This window comes from Leptonotus elevatus, chromosome 7, assembly GCF_054856555.1.
Source record: "Leptonotus elevatus isolate MCC_2025b chromosome 7, RoL_Lele_1.0, whole genome shotgun sequence".
Classification (NCBI taxonomy): Eukaryota; Metazoa; Chordata; class Actinopteri; order Syngnathiformes; family Syngnathidae; genus Leptonotus; species Leptonotus elevatus.
Window position 1 is genome coordinate 15,592,077 of NC_141245.1, and position 23,722 is coordinate 15,615,798.

At 43.5% G+C, this 23,722-nt stretch overlaps 1 protein-coding gene across 4 annotated transcripts in view; it reads left to right on the forward strand.

Annotated features, from left to right (window-relative positions):
* The first annotated feature begins 1,054 nt into the window (after positions 1-1,054).
* The window catches only part of kmt2a (lysine (K)-specific methyltransferase 2A), a 52,957-nt gene continuing 30,289 nt past the window's right edge, over positions 1,055-23,722 (forward strand). For 3 of the 4 annotated variants that reach the window (XM_086079917.1, XM_086079920.1, XM_086079918.1), the window contains exons 1-8: positions 1,055-1,345; positions 14,465-14,537; positions 14,896-18,221; positions 18,625-18,802; positions 19,299-19,527; positions 21,213-21,889; positions 22,253-22,326; positions 22,732-22,968. In XM_086079917.1, the coding sequence (XP_085936043.1) occupies positions 1,100-1,345; positions 14,465-14,537; positions 14,896-18,221; positions 18,625-18,802; positions 19,299-19,527; positions 21,213-21,889; positions 22,253-22,326; positions 22,732-22,968 (5,040 nt within the window). In that variant the 5' untranslated portion in view covers positions 1,055-1,099. The remainder of the gene's footprint in view (positions 1,346-14,464; positions 14,538-14,895; positions 18,222-18,624; positions 18,803-19,298; positions 19,528-21,212; positions 21,890-22,252; positions 22,327-22,731; positions 22,969-23,722) is intronic. The other variant, XM_086079921.1, reaches the window with a different exon arrangement.

Genomic DNA, 23,722 nt, shown 5'->3' on the forward strand with positions numbered 1-23,722 from the left:
TTGACATAAAATAAAAATATGAAATCAGCTTGGTTTTGCCCTTCATGTCCTTTGTTGGACCTTTGTTTCACCAGAGAGTCAGACATATTTTAAGTAGTAGTACTGTGATTTTATTCTGAAATTGTCACCCAACATGCACACTGAAAAAGTCTCCAATGGCCCTAACATGCACATTTTTGGAATGCGGGAGGAAATGTTTTAAAATAAAGTTCTATGGACTGATGAGACCAAGATTAACCTCTACCAATGTGATGGAAAAGCAAAACATATGGAGAAAGAAACAATCTGCTTATAAAAACAAAACATACAATATTATTTGTGTAGGTAATTTCTCTATTCACTTCTGGAAAGTGTTCTCTAGTCCTTATTGATGATGTAACTGATGATGGTATCAGCGGAATGCATTCCAAACTCTACAAAAATGCATCCAAACTAATCGTGAGATTATCATGCAACAATACTATGACTCAAAACAAAAACTGCCAACAGAACAAATTACTTCAAGGAGGAAAAGTGGAATGTTTTAGACTGTCCAAGTCAATCAACAGACCTAAACCCAATAGAGCATATATTTTACCTCATGAAGAGGATACTGAAGGGAGAAAGTAGAATGTTGACTGCTATGGAATATCACCACCTCAAATTTGGCACCGTTTTAAAGAGAAATACACAGACTTTCTAATGACATTAAGCATTTTATTTTTAATAACACGTGCTATGTTACATGTTATTACAAATGGGCGGGTATCTAACGTTAATAAAACAGTAGATTCGTGTTAGTAAAACTCTAGATTCTGTTAGGTGCCTCTGTATTCTATTTTAACGGTTTGGCTGCTTATTTTTGTCATTCAAGTGCGCCGCTCGTTTCCCGGGCAAAGCCCCTGAATCTGATTAGAACTCGGCGGCGCTGAGCTCCAATCGCGCCCGCTGAGCAAATGCATTGTCCGGGCCGTGTCGGGTCCGCCCCGCAACCTGCATAACGACGTGTCGGCCAGTGAGAGTAGAGGCCGTGGCGGAGCTTGTTTATGTGGAGTGCTGGCTCAGGGTTCCGCCCACCGACGTATCTGTGATCGCAGGGCACACAGGCACAGAGTGTAAAATGGCGCACAGCTGTCGGTGGCGCTTCCCCGCTCGGCCCGGAGGGAGCAGCAACTCCGGCACCGGGAGGAGAGCGGGCCGGGTAAGGGTCACTGCCTCGCTGCGGAACGTCCCGGGAGCCCACCCGCACGCCGCCGGCCTCGGACCCGGGTTTGATGCTGCACTACAGGTCTCTTCGGTCATCGGGAGCAACCTGCAGAAATTTCGGGATGTTTTGGGGGAATCCAGTGATTCCAGCAGCGCGGAGGTAAGCACTGGACGGACGTGGAAAGGGGGAGAGTATAGCTCGGTTGGAGAGCTCCGGTACCGGGAGATGCGTTCGTTGTTTTGCAGCTAACGGTCCAAACGTGGACAATCTATCGGTCTCCGAACTGAGCAAAACTTGCCATTCCCCAGGATGCTCCATTAACTTTGCAGCACTTTTACAAGCAGAAACTTTACTCCGGAACCCACACGACACCGAACCGAGACGTGTGCTTGTGTCAGGTTCTGCTCGGAACAAAGTTAGTTTGGAGGAGAAGTGAGAGCAGAGGCTTCATCCTTGCACTCTACGCTGGACGATTACTAGCACGCTAACTCAAAACACTCCCCTCATCTTCTAGATGTTGAGTTTATGATAGTTGAATGACCCAAAGACGCAATATTGGCGCTATTGTCATATTATTCACACATTATAACAAGCACGCATCCTATAACTAAGCCCCTACAACTGCTTTACTACTTAGCTACTTGACACATTAGCTCAGTTGGACGCTTACGCGACTTGGACGTCTCGTACAATAACAGTAAAAGTTGTTTGTTTATATCGGCGGAAAAAATGAACCGAAAACAAATTGTGTGTGTTATAACGACGTGGAAGTCGTTTACCCGTCAAGGTAGCGTGTGGTGTGTTTAAAAACAAGATATGACAACTTGAAGGGGGCGAGAGTACACAAATGTCATGAATCGAAGTTAGCTTCCCTCCATGGCAGTATTTTGTTTCATTTAATTCTTTCGCACCCATCTGCGGGTATATTTCCAATGACTAATTGGATTAATTTACATGCTGGTGCTTTTCCTTGAGATGTGCATCTTGCTGCGAACATTCAGCTAACCTAGCTGGTGGGTTAGCTCGTTGGCTAACTGCCCGTAGTAGTGTACACTTTTATTTCTACGTCGCGAGTGATTTCACGTTGTGGAAACTGCCATTGTGTTCATGTCTGTCTGACATCACTCGAACGGGTCGGACATCTCAGCGAAAGCTGGCGGAGCTCGCAGGTGTAGCCGTTTCTCCTGCTGTCTGTGGCTAAGCTAACGAAATTAGCATACTACGCCACGCTAGCCGTCATGCTACTGCTGATGCGTTGGAAAATGGGAGGTGAACCCATTCTCTTCGTAGCCAGTGCGTTGCTCGCTAATAGCGACACGGTCACGTTTATTATGTAGCCACATGCATCCACTCCAGATTGAATTTCCTGTTTATTTTGTAATATTTCGCATAGAGAGAGTATATGTGCCACTTGTGGGGGTTCGAGTTGGCTTCGTCGAGTGACAGTGCGCATCATGCAGGGCCGGCTACAACAACAACGAGTCCCCCGCTTGACGGGCCGTGTGATGTGGGGGTGTGTTCGCCTTAGCGAACTACCATCTTCCTTTTCCACCAGTAGCAGCAGCAGCAGCAGCAGCAGCATGCTACCGTTGCAGTAGTGGCAAGTGCATTTGAGTAGTTTGGGTTTTCGACAACACACAAGTGATGTAGTGCAGCGTGTGCGGGTTCTGTGGGTTGCATGCACTGGTTGCATTAGGAAGGCAGAGGTGGGTAAAATAGCCAGCAACTGTTTTCAAGTAAAGTACTCTTACTCTAGAATAAGAGTCGTGGTAAAGTAATATGTAGTGCTACAAATAATTCATCCCCAAAAATTACTTGAAGCAACTAGTTTGTGCTGGCTGAGTACATTTTGATTTGTTTTAATCTGTGCATTAACTAGTGAAGTAGACAAAATATAATATATTAATGTGCAAATTATTTGCATTTTTGTCATTATTAGCACTGTTAACTAAAACAGAATGACCAGGGTCCGACACAGGGCCACCATGAGCCAAGTTGTGGTGACCCTGTCAATTACCAGATTATTTATTTATTTATCTACCTATTTATTGTTGTGGGGGGGGGGGGCTTAATTCAGATTCAAAGGAAATCCTAAATACTATTTTATCACTGTAATTTGACTGGAATACTTTCAAGTTAGACTTCAAGCTTGTATGTTAAGGCAGTAAGGAGTAAAGACAGTTCCACTTCCCAGCAGTCTCAAATGTTGAAGTTGAGAATGTTGCAGCCCTTTCAATTCAAACTTGCAACAAATAAATCCCACTTGTTCTGCAACAGTAATGAAAGTACGGCAGGCGCTGCATGTTTGATTTGTAGGGACAGGCCGCTACAATGCTGCATGATGAAAAATATATGCATTTTAGTTTTAGAGAGTGCTTCATGCTTTTTCCCAGCGACACACATTTCTTTTGGTGTGTCTGGTTTGTATTCTTTAGCTTCTTGAGTGCATTGCAGTATTGCAGATGCCGACTGGGCCATTCATCCTCATAGAGCTCGGTGAAGCCTATTGAAGATGAGGTCCAGCTTTGTGCACCCATTAATACTTTCTATAAATAAATGTTTAATCATGGTTCCAAGAAACATTTGAGACATACCTCAAATTGCGATCACAATCAGTTCCTTGAAGCTTTTTGACATCAGTTATTTTTGGAATAATTCATCCCTCTCTCTGTCACAATCAAAACGGTATGTTTTGAGAAATAAAAAATGGAGTTTAACATTATTTACTGTAATACAATATTAGCAGAAGTTAACCTGTCTAATATTAAGGGCTGCAGATATTGAATATTATGGATATCCTACTGAAAATTCTATCGACTAATCGAGTAATTGGCTGAAAATAACACATTTCACTTAATAATGAACGACAAACTAGTTTTCATTTTTAGATAATCAAATCACAATTTTTTACTTTAATTTAAACTGCATACATGCTCTATTTTCTTCTCTGGAAACATTTGCGATTATGGGGTGGAAGTGAGGTCAGAACCGCAGTGTCAATTTTGCCGGACAAAATAGCGTATTAGACTATGCCTGGTCTGTAAAAACAAACAAACTCATTAGTAGGAACTACAACTGTTGTCAACAAAAGTATGAGAAGTCATTTTCACCTATTAAACTGCCATTGAAAAGTAGCCTAATGGCTCTTGCCAGCTATGTTGGGCACTAGCTTAGCTGCTAGCCACCACTACACCCGGGCAACAGACACAATGTCATTCCCAACATAATTAAAAGTTTTTTTTTTTTAATTGGTGACCACAGTTTGTTACAGGGATATAATCTTCTATAAATGAACACTCGGCAGAAAATACGAATTAATATCCTTGAATGTTTTTTTTTTTTAATTACTCGAATTATTCAAAGACTAATTTCACCTCTACTAATATATTTAAAAAAAAATCCACTTCCTTTCAGCTAAAATTAATATGTTGCCTTGAAAATAAGTTTTTTTTTTTTTAAGAATCCAAATAATAGGATACATCTAAGCTACTTTGAATCATTAAACTTTAAACAGATATTTAAACTTCAAATATTAGGCAGCACCATTATTGCACTTTTACTTTCTTTTGTCACATATCTGATCTTATAAGACACTTGAGTTGACATGCGGCTGTTGAGATTTAGGTGTGGTTGGGCTACAGGTTATTGATCTGAGAAATATATCATGTGTCCTCGTACTGCTAGGGGTACGCATACCCCAGTTGGGAAACACTGCCGCACAGTATCCTCTTCACGGTTTAAAAAAATATATTCTATCAAATCTAAGATACATAATATTAATATGCTTGTTTAAATTCAAGTGATTGTATTTATTGATTTTAAAAACACATTTACATATGCAAATGTGGAGGAGAAAAACAGAAACTCAATTATCTTTGTAACGGCGCTGATATGGATCAGTATCAACGCAGATGTAGGATAATTTGGATGATGGGTCGATCCACCCACCACTTGTGACAAGCATTTGATTTCTAACAACACATCACATCCGGTTGAAAGATGTAAATCTAGGCTTTTTTTGGGGGGGAAGGACTTTTTTAACTACAGTATACTTTTGTTGTTGTTGATTATACTAGTACTACAAAGTATTGTACTTTGTATGTTCCAGTGGCTTGGGAGCGTTCTTCTTATATTCCCATTTTGTACTTCAGGATTATTGAGTGTGAATTGTTACATCCCCACGATACATGTTGTGGGCATAGCTTGTGGTTTTCATTCAGGATCAGTGAAATGCCTCTGTGGCCAGACTGGGGCAGGATTGTTCAGGCTCACTGCAGCCCGCTGGGTTCACAGGGCAATGCTGAACACAGCGCCAGCCGGACACTGGGCCAGGTTTCCCTCCCTCCCTCCGGCAAATCCATCCAGACAGAAAGACCCAAATCCAACACAGACACAGAACTCGGGCTGAGAAGCAGAGCAACTTTTATTCTGACAGCTGCCACTTTGGAATGGATTACTAAGCCTATTGCCGTGGCTCAAAGGGGTGCTTGTCGGCTGTTGCTGTCCAAATGAAGGCATTTGTTAGCTTTTGTGTGCGTGGAGGGAATTCATTCTCTTGATCCGTCCAAGTTTCAGTTGCTTCTTTTTTTTTCTTCTGGGGTTCCAAGCTGTCCAGTTTTTGTTATTTTGTAATCGTGTAACACAGCCACCACCACCACTCTCTTACGCTACCATGACCCCTTCATTTTACTGTACATCTAATCAGTCTTCATTGTTTTAAACATAAGGTGGCTTAACATTCATGTTAATCAAAAGTCAATTAGTCATATACACTTGAGCCTCAACTCTTCGGATTTTGATCAAAGTAGGGTATAATATGCCTCGGAAGTCACATTTTGCAAACTTTTCTCTCAACTCTCGAGGTAAATCCTTGGCTTTTTCTTTGTCTTTTTTTTAGCCATTTATTCTCCAAAAGGTGTTTAAAGAAGAAGCATGCGAGCAGAGACTAATATACACTAGGGCAGTAGTTCTCAACCTTGTTGGAGGTACTGAACCCCACCAAATTCCAGAGTACAATATGTGCATTCACCGAACCCTTTATTGAAAAATCAAATGTAACCCCCCCCCCCCCAAATTCACGACATTGGGTTTACTGCTGAAGGAAATTAACAGGGAGAGTAGCCTTTTCTTCTAATCTGTCTTTCTTCCACTTCAATTTAGAACACTTGTGTTCTTCTATTCCCATTTCCATTCAGTTTAAGGAAGTATTCCTTTAGTTTTGCTAGATAGAAAGTTGTTGCTGCTGTTTTTTTTAAAGATTAACTCAGGGGCAGTATATACAATGAAAGCAGCAGAGGCCCTAGAATTGAACCCTGTGGAACACCATATGTTCCATTATCCATGTGAATTCATATTGCTCATATGAGGCTGACCACTTTCTTTTTTTGCTTGGCATATTAGTTAGTATGAAGGGACTACAATAATAAAGAAATCACGTGATCACCTGCAGCCAACGATGGCCCACCTTGACATAGTATCACGAATCAGATGAGTCGAGTGTGCGTCTTGTCATCTGCCGAACTCCTGAAACTGACTCATTCAACCCAGGTTAAGAACCACTGCACTAGGGGTTGAATAACTAAAACCTTTTTCTATATAATGGAAGTCAAGTCAAAAACAATTACGGTAATCCATCACCTCATTGATATGTTTTCAATACAATACAGCGGCCCCCAACCTGGCATATTTCACGGAAACAAACTAATGACCGTCACATGACCAGAAGAACTCAGAAAAAAAGTGAGCTGTGATTGGTTACCTGGGCCTTAAGCAGCTTTGATTTTCAGTGGCAAAATGGCCGCCCATAAAAACGGGTGGATTTTTCTGCTTTAATTCATATTCCACAAACGCAATATTAATTATCATGTTATACTAGTGGGGGCACGTAGAACTTTTTAATTATTTATTTATTATTAAAAAAAATTATACCTGACTTTAAAATGTACTTTCAATTGTATGAGCAGGACTGGTTGTCAATTTCATGTTATGCGGGGTTGTTTGCATCAGTTTAATGTAATATAGAATATTCTAATTTAGGTATTTTTAAAATCATGTAATTAAGTAATTTAACAGTTACAAATAAAGTCAAGTAATCAGTAATGTAACTAAGTTACTTTTTCAAGGGAACTGTGGTAACAATACAATTGAATGTGTTGTAAAGTGTTCTTTTCACTCCTATGTTTTATTATTTTTTATTATACCAAACCCAAGTAAATCAGAGGTTGAGCAACAAACAACATCATGGAGTGGATTGTTTTCTGTGCAATGCCATTATGTTGATCTATGTGCCCATATGCCTCTGTGGCCCACTGGTTGGTGGGTTTTGGTGCATGGGGCTTGAGTCCAGCAGGTGTTTGGCCTGTTTAAATAGAAGAGACCCTTCCCCCGCTTTCACCCGCGTACCCATCCCAGAGGCAGCGTGTGGATTGGAGCAGGAAGCTTTGTGTCTGCTTTTATTCTAGTGCTCACAAAGTGTGGACGGCTGAAAGAGCGCAGGCAGGGATATCAAAGGATGCGGGACGACACCCACCCCCAGTACCCCGCCCCTTTTTGTCCCTACAGGACAACACTGGGAGGAGAATTAGTCACAGACCCTCCCGTCCATGGCTTTATTCAGCTACAGCAGGCGGTCAAGGGGCTTTCACCTCCGCTTTAGAAGTCCTGATGAAGAGAACGGCTGGAATTGTCTTTTTTTTCTACAGCTTTGAGTGTCGTCGGGGCAGGGGTGTCCCAGAGATGTGACGTCCGCTTGTGCATGCAGGAGTAGCCATGTGTTCCTTTTCTGCTGTGCGTGCACGTAGATGTTTGAGACGTATTGCACACGTGCCCGTCAGTCTTCCGTCTTTGTCCACTGTCGATCTCCTCCTCAGGTGTTAGGTGTCCGAAGAGGAGTCGCCTTACCCCCCTAAGTGTTTGTTTTGGGCCGCGTGCTGTCAAGCAAATGTCAAACAGTTGTGCTGGGACACTCAAATAACAAAAGCCCACCTTTTGCTCAGGGTGGCCATGGTTGGGGGTGAGGGGGGTGGGGGGTGGGGGATGCACGAAGCAAAGCGGCACCACTGTAGTGTGTAATCTACTCAGTCGTGTTTGTAAACTCTCTGAGGGGGTGCGTCATCTGAGTGGCATATAGGAGTATGAGCTCATCACCAATTTTCTTTCCTGGAAGGGATGAGGTACTCTGTGTGTACTGTAAACGTCAAAGGAAAGATTCCTGGAATGTTTCAAAGTGTTTTTAAACTATTCACTTCACAAGCTAGTTTTAGAAAAGAAAAAAAAAACTAGTGCCACGTGCGTATGTTAATTAACCCTTCCTGGTTATTGGAAAGACTGCAAAGCAGTGTACATCCATCCATGCTTAGCAATTTTCAACATATGATGGTTGGCAAAGATGACAAGGAAGAAATCGGCAAGTTTGGTCTTACTGTGCTTATAGTGTGTGGTGCGCTGCATTCGAAACGCTCAACGATCCCTCAGATGACAATTCTTAACATGTCCTCCCCCAGACCAGATGTCTACGCATGTAGTAGACGACCGTCTCTACACCCTGAGCCACGGCCGCCCAGCAACCAGAAGGTCGTCGTTTGATCCCCGCTCTCACCAAGTCATGTGTCGTCATGTCCTTGGGCAAGATACTTCACACGCATTACCTCCAGCGCTACTCACACTGGTGTATGAATGGTGTAACTGTTTGGTGGTGGTTGGAGGGGCCGTAGGCGCACACTGGCAGCCACGCTTCCGTCAGCCTGCCCCAGGGCAGCTGTGGCTACTTAAGTAGCTTACCGCCACCAGAGTGTGAATGCATGAATAATGTATCAATTCTACTGTAAAGCGCTATATAAATTTGATGCATTATAAGTAGTAGTAAGGCTGGGAAATCAACTTTTGGGATAAAACCATAAGATTAAAATCTGCAATTATTATTATTTTTTATTTCAAGCCCATATTGCACAGCCCTAAGTTCTGTAGTATTAGTAATAGCAGTAGTAGTGTGAAGTCCGACAACAGTGCGAGCTTCAGTTTGCTTCTATTTGGCTAGCTTCCGTTTCAACTAGTTTGCTGTCGAAAGAAGTACAGCATATTAGCTACTCCCCAAAGACAGTTTCCGCAACGCATTTGACAAAACTTTTTAGATTTTACGTTTGACAAAACTAAGGGAGGTACCTTTTCAAAACTTGGTAGTTTTTACATCTGACATCTGTACCTTTTTTTAATGTCAAGACCTCAAAAGCTGTTACAAAACGTTACAACTAGGATGCTGAATTAACCTTATCCGGAAAAAAGTGATTAAAAATCGAATCTAAAAAAAAGAATTTTTATTGAATGTTTTGCTCGTTATGAATGAGATTTATACTTCGCTTTTAACCTTCAGAGCTAGTCTTTAATGGCACATCGGGCTGCTTTGACAGCATTTTGTGGTGGTCTTGTTAAAGGGTGGTGGTCTAGACTCGAGCATGTAAGTTGTGCAGTGAATGTACCTAAAAGTGTGTCCTTCTGGGTGACTCACTCCTGTCTTCCTTATCTTACTCACATGGTCCCCATCTTACTCTTTTTTTTTTCCCTTTTTTTTTTTTCTTCCCCATCTTACTCATTACTGGACCTGATTGATGTAGTTGCTCAGATCAGGAGTGTTACTTATATCGTAAATGTCGGCCGTGACGCAGCTTTCATTGCCCAGCAAACAGTTTCCGCCAAGTGGACATTCAATGGCTTGTATAACCAACAATGCCAGGCTAGTTTGGATTCATGAAGAACTGAAGTAGATAAGCTAAACATCTGGCCTTTTATGAAAAACTATTTGGTAACCTCATGTGAGGTATTTGCCACATAATTGTGGTGTCTGGTTTCCGTGCCATTGCAGGCATTTGTCACACGTCTTTGGGTACTCTTAAAGTTAGATGTAAATCAATGAAAACGATCTAGGCGTAAAACTGCCTATGTATTAAGTAATAGTAAAATACTATTGGTTGTGCTAATGTGCTTTGTTTTTTTTATGTGCTGAAATTGATTGTATCATTAAATGCGTACTAGTGAATCCCACACTCACTTCTATAATTCACACTTAGTGCTTAATTCATTTGAACCATGCAAAATTAAATGGACTCAGGGTAGGCATCTTAATTGATGCATTTATTGTTAAGAATTCTGGCAATTGCGGTGAAGCGATCTTTTGCTTAATTTGGTCTTGAAGCAATTGAGGCAGAATGAAGTGGACTTCTTGGCTTCATACAGCAAGGACGGCATTTGTAGTTTGCTGTCGGAAGGACATAACATAAGCCACGCAAAGCTCAGCTTGTTCCACACAGAGCTACATTCAATTCTTTCAGACCAGCAGTCCGCTCAAAACGACACTGGCATTGAAACAGGTCAACTGAACAATCAGAGAAGGAGATTCACAGTACAGATATTAATTGACAAAAAGAAATGTATTAAAAATAAAATAGCAGTTGATTATCATCATTTTTGGACTATGAGCCACACCCACAAAAAAAGTGTACATTATAAGCATTATTTATTATTATATCTACTGTATTTATTCAGCTGATGCAGGTTTTCTCTTGTTGATTTAACATCACATCTGAACCAATCATGTAATACTTATCTTTTTCATGCATTATGATCATAAAAAATCAGCAAATATTGATCTGATGCTTATCTGTGCTATAGAAACTTAAAAGTGAGAACGTTTAGGGAAATAATCTTGATCACCGGAAAGTTTGATGATTAAAAAAAAAAATCTCAGTGGGAAGTCCCAGTTGGACCCATAATGCAAACTTTTTGAATGTATTATGAATAGAGCCATAGTTTAAGTGACTAACAAGGGCCTTTGTGGTTGAATTTCAAATAATTATACAGTGGACCACCCTGCACAGTTAAATTTTTGAACAAATCTCAACACATTAATAGTCAAATCAAAATTTTTTCCCTCTTGATTGTTCACAGCAGGGGAATTCAGTCCCTTATCTGCATGTCACGGCAGAAAGTTCTTACTTAGTCAAATTGATACAAAGATGAGCTCAGTAAAAATGAATTCACATTCATCTTGTGCCTTTTAGGGACGGTCCCTCTCGCCACTCTCTGTGCGGTAACTCAGATCGTTCTTGCTTTTGGTGCTTTCATATCAGCTCAAGTCCTACACTTCACCAGTTGCTTCGTTAGGTACAATTGCTCGCTGTAATACAAAGAGATGTAATAATTTGCATGAATGAGGCCGTTTGATGCATCACAGATCTTAAAGCACTGTGAAGTACTGCGAAGGTTTTTTTTTTGCATTTGACTTGAGGCATCAAAAGTATTGTATATTGTACCGATTAAATTTCAGGCTAATTGCTTATTGTATTGTGTATATATAAGTATCAAAACAATTGTAACATGAAGTAGCATGTAAAGCAGTACTTCCGTAATGTAAAATGTTAATCCAAGGGATGACGTGTATAGAAACCAGCCAGTTGGTAGCTAGCGCCTAACGTTAGCAGTCAACTCCACTGTCTGGACTTTGTGACTTGCTTCATCTAACTCTAACTGGTGGACGATGTGTGTCAAAAAAGTTCCAGGACTGGAATCGCAAAATATATGTATAACCAAACGTACAAGTTTTTTTTTTCATGCACGCTTACAAAGAGATCCTATGGTGTTTGCTTTGTTCAGTGCGGAAGAATGAGTAGTGGCAGGACAACTCTAGGTTGCTTCAGCATGACAACATGCCTGTTCACAATAATGACCTGAGCATCTGACAGTTCCTGGCTGAGAAGAAAACAGCCCCTACTCACCTGACCTGGCAATGTGTTGTTTTTCTTTTATGGCACCAGTCCTGAAAATGTTACACACCTTATATATTATTTGTCTTCTCTCATTTTGGCAATTATTTTGAAATACCTCTTTCACAAACCGAAAAAAATTAAATACACTGACCTGTAAATGCTGGCTGATGTAAGCTCTCGTGAGATATGTTGGCGTCATGTGTGATTTCGTTGAGTTTTTGCGCGATTTTTGGGGCATATTTTCCCCAGACTTCAGTTGGCTTGTACAACCTTAGGGACGTCAAATTTGAAGGTACCTTTGTACAACACAAAGGGGCTTAAGTTTACGACGGTCCCAACATTAGACATTTCGAGGTCACCAACGGCACACAATGAACTAGTTTAAGCCTGCAACTACCGATTATTTTAATTGTTGGTGTTACTCTTTCAATTAAAAAATTGTAGAAATGGAATACAGGGACATTTTGCTGTTCCCATTAACATCCTGGTTGCTACGAATCAAGCGGCATATGGAGCGTAGCTCACACTCCAGTGTTTGTTTACATCTTGCAGTTACCTCCCTGAGCATGCTCCTGCTGTTGAGCTCCTCACACAGCCGTGGGCGTAAAGTGACGGTGAGGGGGCCTTGTTGTGAGTGGGAGGCCTGTTTAGACTTGGGATTGGCAGGCGTGTGCACGAGCATGTCGTGGCCCCTGACCCCTCTCGTCCTCTCAGGAGACGCCTTCGCTCCCTGTTGTTGTTAATAGCCGAGATGATGTTTCCATGTTTTCTTTTCTTCCCTCCCCCTTTCCTCACTACGCCTGCCCCGCCGTTGCTCCCCTACCCAGCACACTCACCGCCACTGTTGGCTTGTTTACATCCACTTTAGTAGTAAAAACGTGCGTATGGCGGAACGGGTGCCTGACGGATTGGCGCGTGAGCTCACGTGCGTTTCCAGGAGGCGGCGTGCCGTTCGCCCTTGTGGATGCTCTCCAGCACAACGCGGTGTGATGTCATCAAGGTCCACTCACACCATCACAGCAAGTCAGAGTCGTCCGTTGGCACCCCGCCCCTCTTTCCTCAACGGCTGCAACAACGCCCACCGAGAGGGGCCGCATACTCTGTCTGAGCGGAGATTGGAATGACTGTGAGGAGAGGGGAAGAGTAGGGAATGCTTAGCAACGGAGCATTTACGTAGGGAAGATGCTCAGGGACAAGCCCATGCACGTGCACATTAGCCCCACCTTTTAAATGGTCAAAATGGTTGCATTTCATACATGGGAATTCTTGCCTACTCACCCAGCTTGCATATTACTTTTAGCTGGTAGTCGTTTACATGTGCAAGACCGCACTCGCATAGCAGCTGCTTTGCAAACTGGGCCAACAAGACCTCAAGTGCATCCCTGCACAGTAACTGCTATAAATAAACATGATAAAAAGACATTCTCACCTCAACTCTTAAGCGCACACGCACTCTCAGATGAAGAAGTAAAGGCATTCAGTGGGTGCCAAAGGTCTTCTTTCAGTGCATATATATATATGCTGTAAACTTGAAAAGGGCAGCAAAGATGTCTTCTGACTCTTTTTTTGTTTCCCATTGAAAATACGTTTAATAGCCGATCTTGTTATACATGACATGAGTACCCTTCTAGCTTTTACATTATTAACACCTTGACCCATGAAGGAGCATCGATGTATTTTTCATGTACATCTGAAATCTAATAATTTGAAATAGTGATAGAAATGTAATGAAATATGTTTAGTTTTTATTTTTGATCATGGACCTGGTCATAGAATCCGTATGATGCACTGCAAACCATGATAACTATAATGAACATATTCTTAAATGAATATGTCTTCAGAATTGAGCACTATCATTATCTTATACAATTTTGTGGTCAGTAAGTTAAAAAAGTGTTTCCCAATTTAGTCGATTTTCTTTTCACAAGACTGCCTTTCTAAGAAGTTTCCGACATCCTGTCTGCCTCACTTATATATTAATTATGCTAGCTTGTCAGAATCATTAAATCAGGTCTGATGTATTCAGTCATATCTTTGACACTTGAGTCACGATTGAGACGTTCGATTGTGCTGAGATAACTTATGATTTATGACCAAGTACCTAAACATGAGGCTGCCTCCCCTTTGGGAGCCTGCAGACATAGTTGGCTATGTGTTAGTCACTGAGTGCAGTCTGAATGTTGGCAATTCATTTGTTCCCCTGTGGTTTGCACTCTCACCGTGAGCATTAATGAATCCATCGGTTTATTGTTTGCTCTTTAAAATGTCACTTTGACCTCGATTTCCTGAAGCCCATTGGGATGTTGTCACGTTGTTTATTCAACTAAGCACATATTGATAGTCAGTTTACTATTGCGCAGTATCAAAGCTGTCAAATCTTCATAATTATCATTATAGTCATTGAATGGCTAACTGATCTTTGCCTTACTCAAGAGTGACTCAAGTGTTGCACATCTGACAAATATGTACACAGATGGATTCCAAGTATTTAACTGCCTTTCTGCTGTTTGTTTCTTTTTAGGAAGAAGTGTTTGGAGGATTTGGAACAAGCACTGAGCAAAAAAGAATACCAAGTCCATCAACAACCACTTCAGGTACTGATACCTCTTTTTATATATGTATATATTTATTTATTTTAATTTTATTTTTTACCTCTGCCTTGAAGGTTTGGTTTATTTGGCTGTCTTTCCCCTTTGTTTGTGTACAGTTTATGATATATCAACCTGGATTTTTACAAGATGGTTTTTGGATTATCTTTGAAGTATTTTCCCATAAAATAAATGTCACATCATAAAAATGACAAAAACCTCTATTGTTTACAAGGGTAATAATTTCTGTTGTTATGTGTAAGTTCAGAAGATGTAGCAACCTGTTTTGGGGTTTGTGACAGATTTGAAAGAAGTATAATAAAGACTAATATTTACCCTTTAAATTGTGCTTTGGATTTATCAGCAGGCCCACCCGTACAAGAGAAGAAGCCAAGAGGACGTCCTCCGCGCGCCCTCACTGCCCAAAAAGCTGCTCCTGCAGGTCGTCTTTCCCCCTCTTCCTTTCTCTCCCCCACACAGGCCAAACCTGAAGGTCCTGAACGACCAGCTGAGAAGGTGAAAAGGCTACCCGGAAGGCCACCTGGCACTGGGGAAAAGCGAAGAGGCCGCCCCCCGTCATCAAGTTCCAAGAAATCTTGGAGTACAGGCAGCCATGCGGCAGCGGAGGACAGTAGACATGCTGGGTCTGAGTCCAGCGTGGACACCGAGGAGGACAGAGACAGAAAAGGTGCAAAGAAAGCACCACTCGGCTCTGCTCAGTCGCATGATGCCAATCTACCCCAAGGTGGGCGGGGTGAATCCAAAGTTCCCAACTTGAAGAGAGCAACTTCACTTACATCATTCAAGTCCCGGCTCAAGGCGTTGCCTGGTGTGCCTCGTCGCAGGCGTGGACGCCCACCCTCAGCAGAGCGTCTGAAAGCTGAGGCGGCGGCAGCCGCGGCGGCTCAGCTGTCCACCTCCACTGAATGTGGGGAAGGAAAGCATAAAGCCTTTAAGGGAGGGGACAGAGGCTCAGAACCACAGCAGCCCATGCTGACTCATGGGAATACTGGGGAAGACCAGGACTCTTCCAATCTCCCCTCCTCGCCATCTCCTTCCATGCCAGATCGGGCGGTAGGACTCCGAAAAAGCCCTCGACACAGGAAGCCCGTCAGGATTGTCCCGCCGTCTAAGCGCACTGATGCGACCATTGCTAAGCAGCTCCTGCAGCGTGCTAAGAAAGGAGCGCAGAAACGAATGGAGAAGGTAGCTGCGGTGGGTGGGACAGGCGCCTTTGAAGCTGGTATTAGGAAGACGCAGCTGAAGAACATCAGACAGTTCATCATGCCTGTGGTCAGCACCGTCTCCCTTCGCATCATCAAAACCCCAAAGCGCTTCATTGAGGACGAAGGCAACTTTGTGTCCCCGCCCCCCCATATGAAGATCGCACGGTTGGAAGCACCAAGCTCATCAGTTTCCATATCCACCCAACCTACCTCCACCACCTCTTCCTCTCCCTCACCGGCGGTGGCCTCCACTCCAGCGGCCACCACCAGCACCGGTACTACTGCTCCCACTGACTCCCTCCCCCCTCCTCCACCTCCAGCACCCGCCACTGCCCCTCCATCAACAACTGACAGTCTGCTCAATAGCAATACCGATAACACAGCCAATGGGCGATTCAGCAGTAGCGCTGCTTCTTGCGGCTCAAGTGCCGTGTCACAGCATTCGTCGCAGCTATCCTCTGCAGAGTCTTCCAGATCCAGCAGCCCCACTTTGGACGACTCCTCGTGCGACTCTCAGGCTTCCGAGGCCACGCAAGCGCTGTCGGAGCCTGAGGAACAATTTCCATCCTCGCAGGGAGAGAGGGAGCCCAACTTGTTACACAGCTCCCAGCCTCCCTCACCTCCTTCGGAGCCGGAGCGCGTTTTATCCAAGAGGAGTCGCCGTGGCCGGAGAGGACAGGGGGTGAGTCGTGGGACCCAAGGCCAGACTACGAGGGAGACTCTAGCCGCCAGCGGCAAAAAGCCAATCATCAGCCCACCTACTGGAGTCCTGATGTCCTCTTCTACACTTCTAAACTCACAAGTTTCATCTACGGCGTCTTCTTCATCTTCTCCTCCACCTCCTCCTCTCCTCACACCACCGCAGCCCTCTCAGTCAGCCTCATCTAGTACGGCTGCCATTGGTGAGCACCACTCTCAGTCACCCTGGTTGCCACACCCAATCCCCCCATTCATGTCTGGGTCATCAGTGCTGTCCAACATGTCGGACAAAAGAAGCCGTTCCATTCTGAGAGAGCCTACCTTCCGCTGGACGTCCTTCTCCCACCCTGAATACCAATATTTCTCCTCTGCCAAGTACGCCAAGGAGGGCCTCATTCGGAAACCAATTTTTGACAACTTCCGTCCTCCCCCTCTCACTGCTCAGGATGTTGGCCTGCTGCCTCAAGGTGTCAGCGGTGTAGGCGGGGCTGCTCCGGTTGCCTTCCCCGCGCAAGGCGGCGGATCAGGAACGGGGACCCGCCTGTTTGCCCCTCATCACCCTCACAGCCACCACCAGCATCCCTCGTCATCCCGCTTTGACGCGCCACTCCCGAAGCGTAGCCCGCTGTTGCGCGCCCCGCGTTTCACGGCCAGTGAAGCCCACTATAGGATATTCGAGTCGGTAACACTGCATTCGTCCTCTGGCAGCAGCCCGGGTTCCCTTTCTCCCCACCAGAAGTCGTCAAGCTCCAGCAGAAGCTCACGCCGCAGGAGACGAGTGATCTCGGGATTGTTACGTGGCCAAACGCGTTCTCCTTCCCACTCAATGACCAGGCGCAGCAGTCAAATCGGGGGCCACATGTCTGTGGGGAGAAGATCCTCTGAGTCGGTGCTGTCTGACTCGGTCCCCAGTAGTAACCCCAGCTGCTTGCCGGGGGGCTCTGCCACGCCACTAGCTACTAGTGCCTTAACTCCTGCTCCTTTTGGCAACTTCTCTGTTTCCATGGGTCTGACCTCACAGGGGATACCTGACAGCAGGAGAGGGCAAGCTGGAAACCCGCCACCTCCTTTATCAACTGCATCATCTGCTGCTCCTCCCCTTTTCCCACTATTTCCTTCTAGTGACCAGGACACAGGACGGGGAGCTGGAAAAGGAAGTAAAGAGAAAAGCATGTCAGGTCCCCAGGAGCCTGCTCCAAAGGACAAAGAAAGGGATGCTGAGAAATACAGGGAAAAGGAAAATAAGAAGGAAGGGAGGAAAGATGTGGAGAAAAGGAGTAAGGTTACCACTCCAGATGGCTCCCCTATTGTGCCCTCCAGCCTCTTTATAGATGGGAGGGACTCAGAAGATGCTCTTTTATCTCTTGCTCCAAAAAAGCCTCCAGGGAGACGAAAATCAATGTCAGTTGATGCGGTAACAGACACTCCAGCCTCTGAGGTGCGTGGTCTCCATGCCCCTGCTCCCAATTCAATTGCTAAGGAACGTTTGGCTAAGAAAGGGAGATCCAGCGAGAAAGGCGCGGATGTGGAGGACGGGGAAAAGGAGGAAGAGAAACAAAGTGCTCCCAGCCAGCAGGCAGCGAGCCTTGCAGGGCAGCCAGGCAAACAACATCTCCCGGTCTCCTCGCTTGGATCAGTGTTGGAACAAGCGGAGAAACAACCTGCAGCCGACAAACGGGTTGTTGGACTTCTAAGGAAGGCCAAAGCCCAGCTCTTTGAGATCAAGAAGAGCAAGCTAAAGCCTACAGACCAAACCAAGGTCCAGGTCAGTTTTCATACACATACAACATGTCCCATGCAGCTATAAGCAAGTGTTTTTTTTAAATATATAAATAGAAATCTGCATTTGTACTTAAAGCGAAACTTGATTATAGGAAAGTCCCAAAGATGGTGTTGCTTGAGGGGAATTCTGTTAGCTTCATACATTATGCACGAAGCAGCACAGCCTGTGATTTTGAAAGCAATCCTTTGAAAAGACCTTCCCTCTGTTCTTCTTCAACTAATCTGTTGATTAGTTGGGCATAGGCGATCATTGCACTCATACAAGCATTGGGCCATCTTAGAGAGTTAAACTTGACTTTGCATTTGCAGCATTGTTCCATTGAAACGAGCAGCGATGGATGTCTTTATGAACAGAGTGTAACTAACTATAATATGTTCTACTTCAGGGTCAAGAAAGTGATTCCTCAGAGACCTCTGTACACAGTCCACGCATCAAGCATGTGTGTCGTCGTGCAGCTGTAGCTCTTGGTCGTAATCGTGCAGTGTTCCCTGATGACATGCCCACACTTAGTGCCTTGCCCTGGGAGGAGAGGGAGAAGATCCTGTCTTCCATGGGGAATGATGGTGAGGAAAACTTGGGAAATAGTTCACCTTTTGTGGCTTTTAGGTTTGCTCAGCCCAAAAATGTTTCAGCAGGCAAAACAATAATCTATCTTAGGCAGTGAGGAGCATTCTCATTTCTTCAGTAGCAACAGGAGGATGGGCGGTCACAGTAAAATCGATTACTGAAACATTCAGTTGAATCCAAATTTAAAAAATGATCATTATGCAAAATGTATGAAAAGAGATTGGAACTAAAAATTGCAGATCATGAATTCGAGAGTTAAAAACAAAACAAAAAACCCAACAACTCATGATTGAATTAAATGTTGTTGCATAACATAATCAAAGCAGTGACGTGCCAAAAGTAGGCCAACACAAAGTTGGTTACCTTTTGAGAATGTGACTATTTGGATGAGTGGTTTGTGTCAATTAGTTGATGAGCCTCGAGCCAAGAACATTTGAACGTTTTTGCTTTTATTGTGGTCCATTTAAAGATGTCTATTTTTCCCATCTTCAGACAAGTCATCAGTAGCAGGCTCAGAGGAAGCCGAGCCTCAATCCCCGCCCATAAAGCCACGGGAGACACGGCAAAAGGCTGTTCAAGAAGCTCCTCCCAAAAAGGGTCGGCGGTCACGACGCTGTGGCCAGTGTTCAGGTTGCCAGGTTCCTGAAGATTGTGGGATCTGTACCAACTGTCTCGATAAGCCCAAGTTTGGGGGACGGAACATCAAAAAACAGTGCTGCAAGTAAGTCTTAGTAGTAGTGTTATTTATAGGAATGCACAAATACCACTTTTTCCAGATGGAGTATTTACACTTCCGTGCTTGCCAATACACAGTACTGATACCTGACAATGCCAATATGGCTTGCAATGGTGCAATTTAGAGTGACATCTTGTCATTACTACATGATAACACTGGACAACATCAATCAAAGTAATGAAATGAATCAGTGCAACTATGATCATATAATTTGTTGACTATAGGATTCCATTCCAAATGTAAATTCCCCTTGTAATCTGTTTTAGAATAATGCACTGAAAGAAATAAACACATTCACTTTCATTCACAAAGTGCACCTTAATACAGCCCACGCAGCCATTACATGACTGCTACAGTAACCAAAAAGGCGGCTGCACTGAACAGTAAGCCAGGATGCATTACTTGACAAACAGGTGAAAATACAGCGAAACTGACACAGAAACCAGCAACAGTTTCATTTGCCCAACACATAAACAACGGCAAATTGCAAATTAGTTCAACATGGAAACATGTACTTCAAGAGACAGATCACAGTTTGGCCTCATAACAATGAACAACCCCTGTTATGAGTTGCAAAATACAAAATACAAGGTATGAACAGCTAATTATTGGCTAATCTGGGCCATCTAGGGAAATATGACTCACCACAGTTGTGAATGTGGAGTGGGCAATGGGGCTTGCAAAACTCTGTTCTTGCCGGTTAGTGGCCGCCACGACAACTCTCAGGTTATGCACTCTCTGTGCATACAGTATCTGATAATTTTTTTTGAGTACTGAATCTGATAGTGTAGGTTATTTATCAGGAAGCCTTGAATCTCACTATATATCAATTTAATTCGTCAAACAATGCAATATACAGTGGTACCTCAGAGTTTGAACATAATTCGTTCCTGCGAATTGTTCAACCTCCGAAACATTTTTCCCTCTAGGAAATAATGTAAATGCAATTAATCCGTTCCCAAGCTCCAAAAACAGAACATTTTAATTCTAATTAAGTTTTTTACATTTACATTTGTTACAGTATTAAAACAATAAAAATATACCTTACCTTTTTTGTTGTGGTGTGATGGCATCAGTGGATGATAAATGCTATGTTAATGCTTGCTTTAGTTCAGTGCTGAGTTTGTGTATTTTACATTGGGCATATTGTTAGACTACTAAGTGGTCCTTGCGTGCGTTGTTTAACGTCAGGCACGTTGTTGAACAGCTAAGGAGGGGTCCTCGTGCCAGTATTTACAGAAGTAGTCACGGTAGTTACCACAGCGCGATAATCTCCTTCCTAATTCCACTGTGGTTCGTAGCACTGTATGTTTTTCTTTGCTGCCACTGGGCCCATGGCGAAAAAAATTGTCGGGAAAAATCAAAATGTCATCGCAAGTATGGAGCACCTCCGGGAGTATTAATGATCTGACTGGAAATGAGCAGTGAGCATTTTGCATTGCTCAGCTTCGCTCGGCTACCTCTTTTCAAGGTACGTTCGGCTTAGCTTGCATTGCTTGAATGTTCGAACTCCGAAAATGAGTTCAAGCTCAGAGGCATTTTTTACTTAGATTTTTTTGGTTGAAGTCCGATTTGTACGAGTTCCGAGACGTTCAAATTCCGAGGTTCTACTGTATTAGAAATGAAAAGTCGTTTACTGTCCCGTCCTGTCCTGTCCTGTCTGTCTACAGGATGAGGAAGTGTCAGAACTTGCAGTGGATGCCCTCAAAGCTGTTTCTTCAGAAGCAAGGCAAAGCTAAGAAGGACAAGAAGAAGAACAGGTTAGCCGAGAGGAAGGAGGGTCTCAATCCAGTTAAAGGACAAAACTTGGAGTCTGGCACTAAGCCTGCTACTGCACCGCCAAAGGAGGAACCTCCTCACAAAAAGAGTGAAATTCCTCCTCCCAACCCGGGTGATGAGAAGTCAAAAGAGCAGTCACCACCACAATTATCATCTCCAGCTCTGTCATCTTCTCCCTCTGCGGACGAATCCCCACAAACCACCAGCACATTCACAGCCCAGGCCCACTCTCCTGAACCCAAGCAACCTTCTGTCTCAAGCAGCAAGAAAGAGCAGCAGCCAGCATCGTCGTCCTCCTCCTCTTCCTCATCACCCTCCTCGTCCAGCTCGTCATCCTCCTCATCCTCCTCATCTTCCTCTTCCTCATCCTCGGCTCAGAATTCCCCCGCCCCTTCCCCGCCTATGCCATCTCATCCTCAGCCGTCCCTACAGCCGCAGGGGCCGCCGAGCGGTCAGGCACCCGCGAGGACAGACGCCTCACCCAGGATTCCATTAAGCAAACCCAAGAAGAAGACTCAGCAGCAATCACCGCAACAGCAGAGCTCGACAATAGCAGCGTCAGATACAAGTAAGAGACTGGCGATGCATTTTGGCTTTTTTTTTTTGTGGTTTTTATCAGCATACAGGACCGCCTTGGCTTGGGGGCAGTCTGTTTTCCACAATAATTACATTGCATAAAACTCATCAGCAAAGTGAAAACTGTAAACTCGCGTCCAAACTAAAGCTTATTCATTTTTGTCATATCTTTACGTCCTCAAACTATATGTTACAAGTTTGTGGCGCCGGATGCCAGGCTGACCATGTACTACAAGTTGTACCTTGTTGTTACCTTGTGTTGCTTTTGGCACCATAAAAGCGATAATGACTGTAGGAGTGTGATAAAGCAATGTTAAATTCAAACGACTGACCCCATATTTTATGTTTTTCTTAGTTGACCCAAAGCAGCCGAAGAAGTCAACTTCTCGCTCTGTTCTTCCATCTCCTCAACAGAAACCAAAAGACAAGGTAGGAAAGTTGGACCTTTTGTCACGCTATGTTTAGTGGTTGATGAAGCTAAATGTTTGTTATACATAATTAGAGGCTCAAGCACCCCTTAAGTGGGATTAACCACGGTGCAGGTCAAAATTTCCACAGACTGAAAAAGTGAATGGAGTCACTGTATTCTCCTTAATTCTTACTGATGCCCTCATTCGGGTGCAAAATGAAATGTATGCACAAGATGTTTGGTTTGGATCCATGTTTTTAATTATGGAAGCTGTTTATGATGACCGATGGAGATTTGTTATTAAATTGCCGTTCTCATTCCTACACGGCTCCAAACCGAAACCCTTAACAGGTGACGCTCGCTGTAAAAAGCAAATCATTCACTGCGCTTGTACCTTTCTTCTCTTTCCTGATGAACCCGAGAAGACGCTGACCACTAAATCCCCCGGCAGCTGTACTTTAAACTGGCTGGGCACTCCCTCGACTAGGGGCCAAGCGAAGTCCACGGCGCCCTGCGACGGAGTGCATCGAATCAGAGTTGATTTCAAGAGGGACCATGATGTGGACAAGGTGTGGGAGGCGGGTGGCCTCAGCCAGCTCACTTCTGTGCCTGTCACGCCCAGGGTGCTCTGCTTCTTGTGTGCAAGCAGTGGAAATGTTGAGGTAAAGAAATTGATATTTGAAATACATTTGTTTCCTAATACAGTGGTTCTCAACCTTTTTTCAGTGACATATACCCCCTGTGAAATATTTTTTCTGCCAAGTACCCCCAAGCCAGCGCAAAACATTTCTGATTGAGGAAAGAAATAAAATAATAAAATCCAGTGCTGTGCTATCATGGCCCGATTTATTAAACTTTGGAACTGTATTTGTCTTTATGTGGTTTCTTGAACTATTTGGAAATAAAAAGATATAACTAAAATAATTAAATAATTGTGCACATATCAATTCTTGTCAACATAAAGGGTCATCTTTTGGGGTCATAGTACAGTAAAGCTCTGTTCTCAAAAAGAACTACTTAATAGAAATTTTAATAAAGTTTTCAAGATTGACAGGTGGCATAAGACGAGTTGGGTCAAACCATTCTGGTATGGGGGAGATGCTGGGTTTTTAGGACACTGAAATTGAATAGCCTACTGAATATAAAATTCATGGTATTGAATGAATTTCTGTATTTTAATAGAATTATTTACATATACTTTTTACATATATTTTTAAATTTCAAGTACCCGTGGAGTGCCTTCACGTACCCCGATTTTGAAAAGCACTGTCCTAATAGATCTGAATTACTGTTTAAAGAGGAAGTCAACCTTAAACATTTCTTGACAATATCTAATATGTTACACATGACCTCACTAGTCTAAACATGACATTCTGAATAATATTACATTTGTGGAATATGAGTTATGCAGCACAA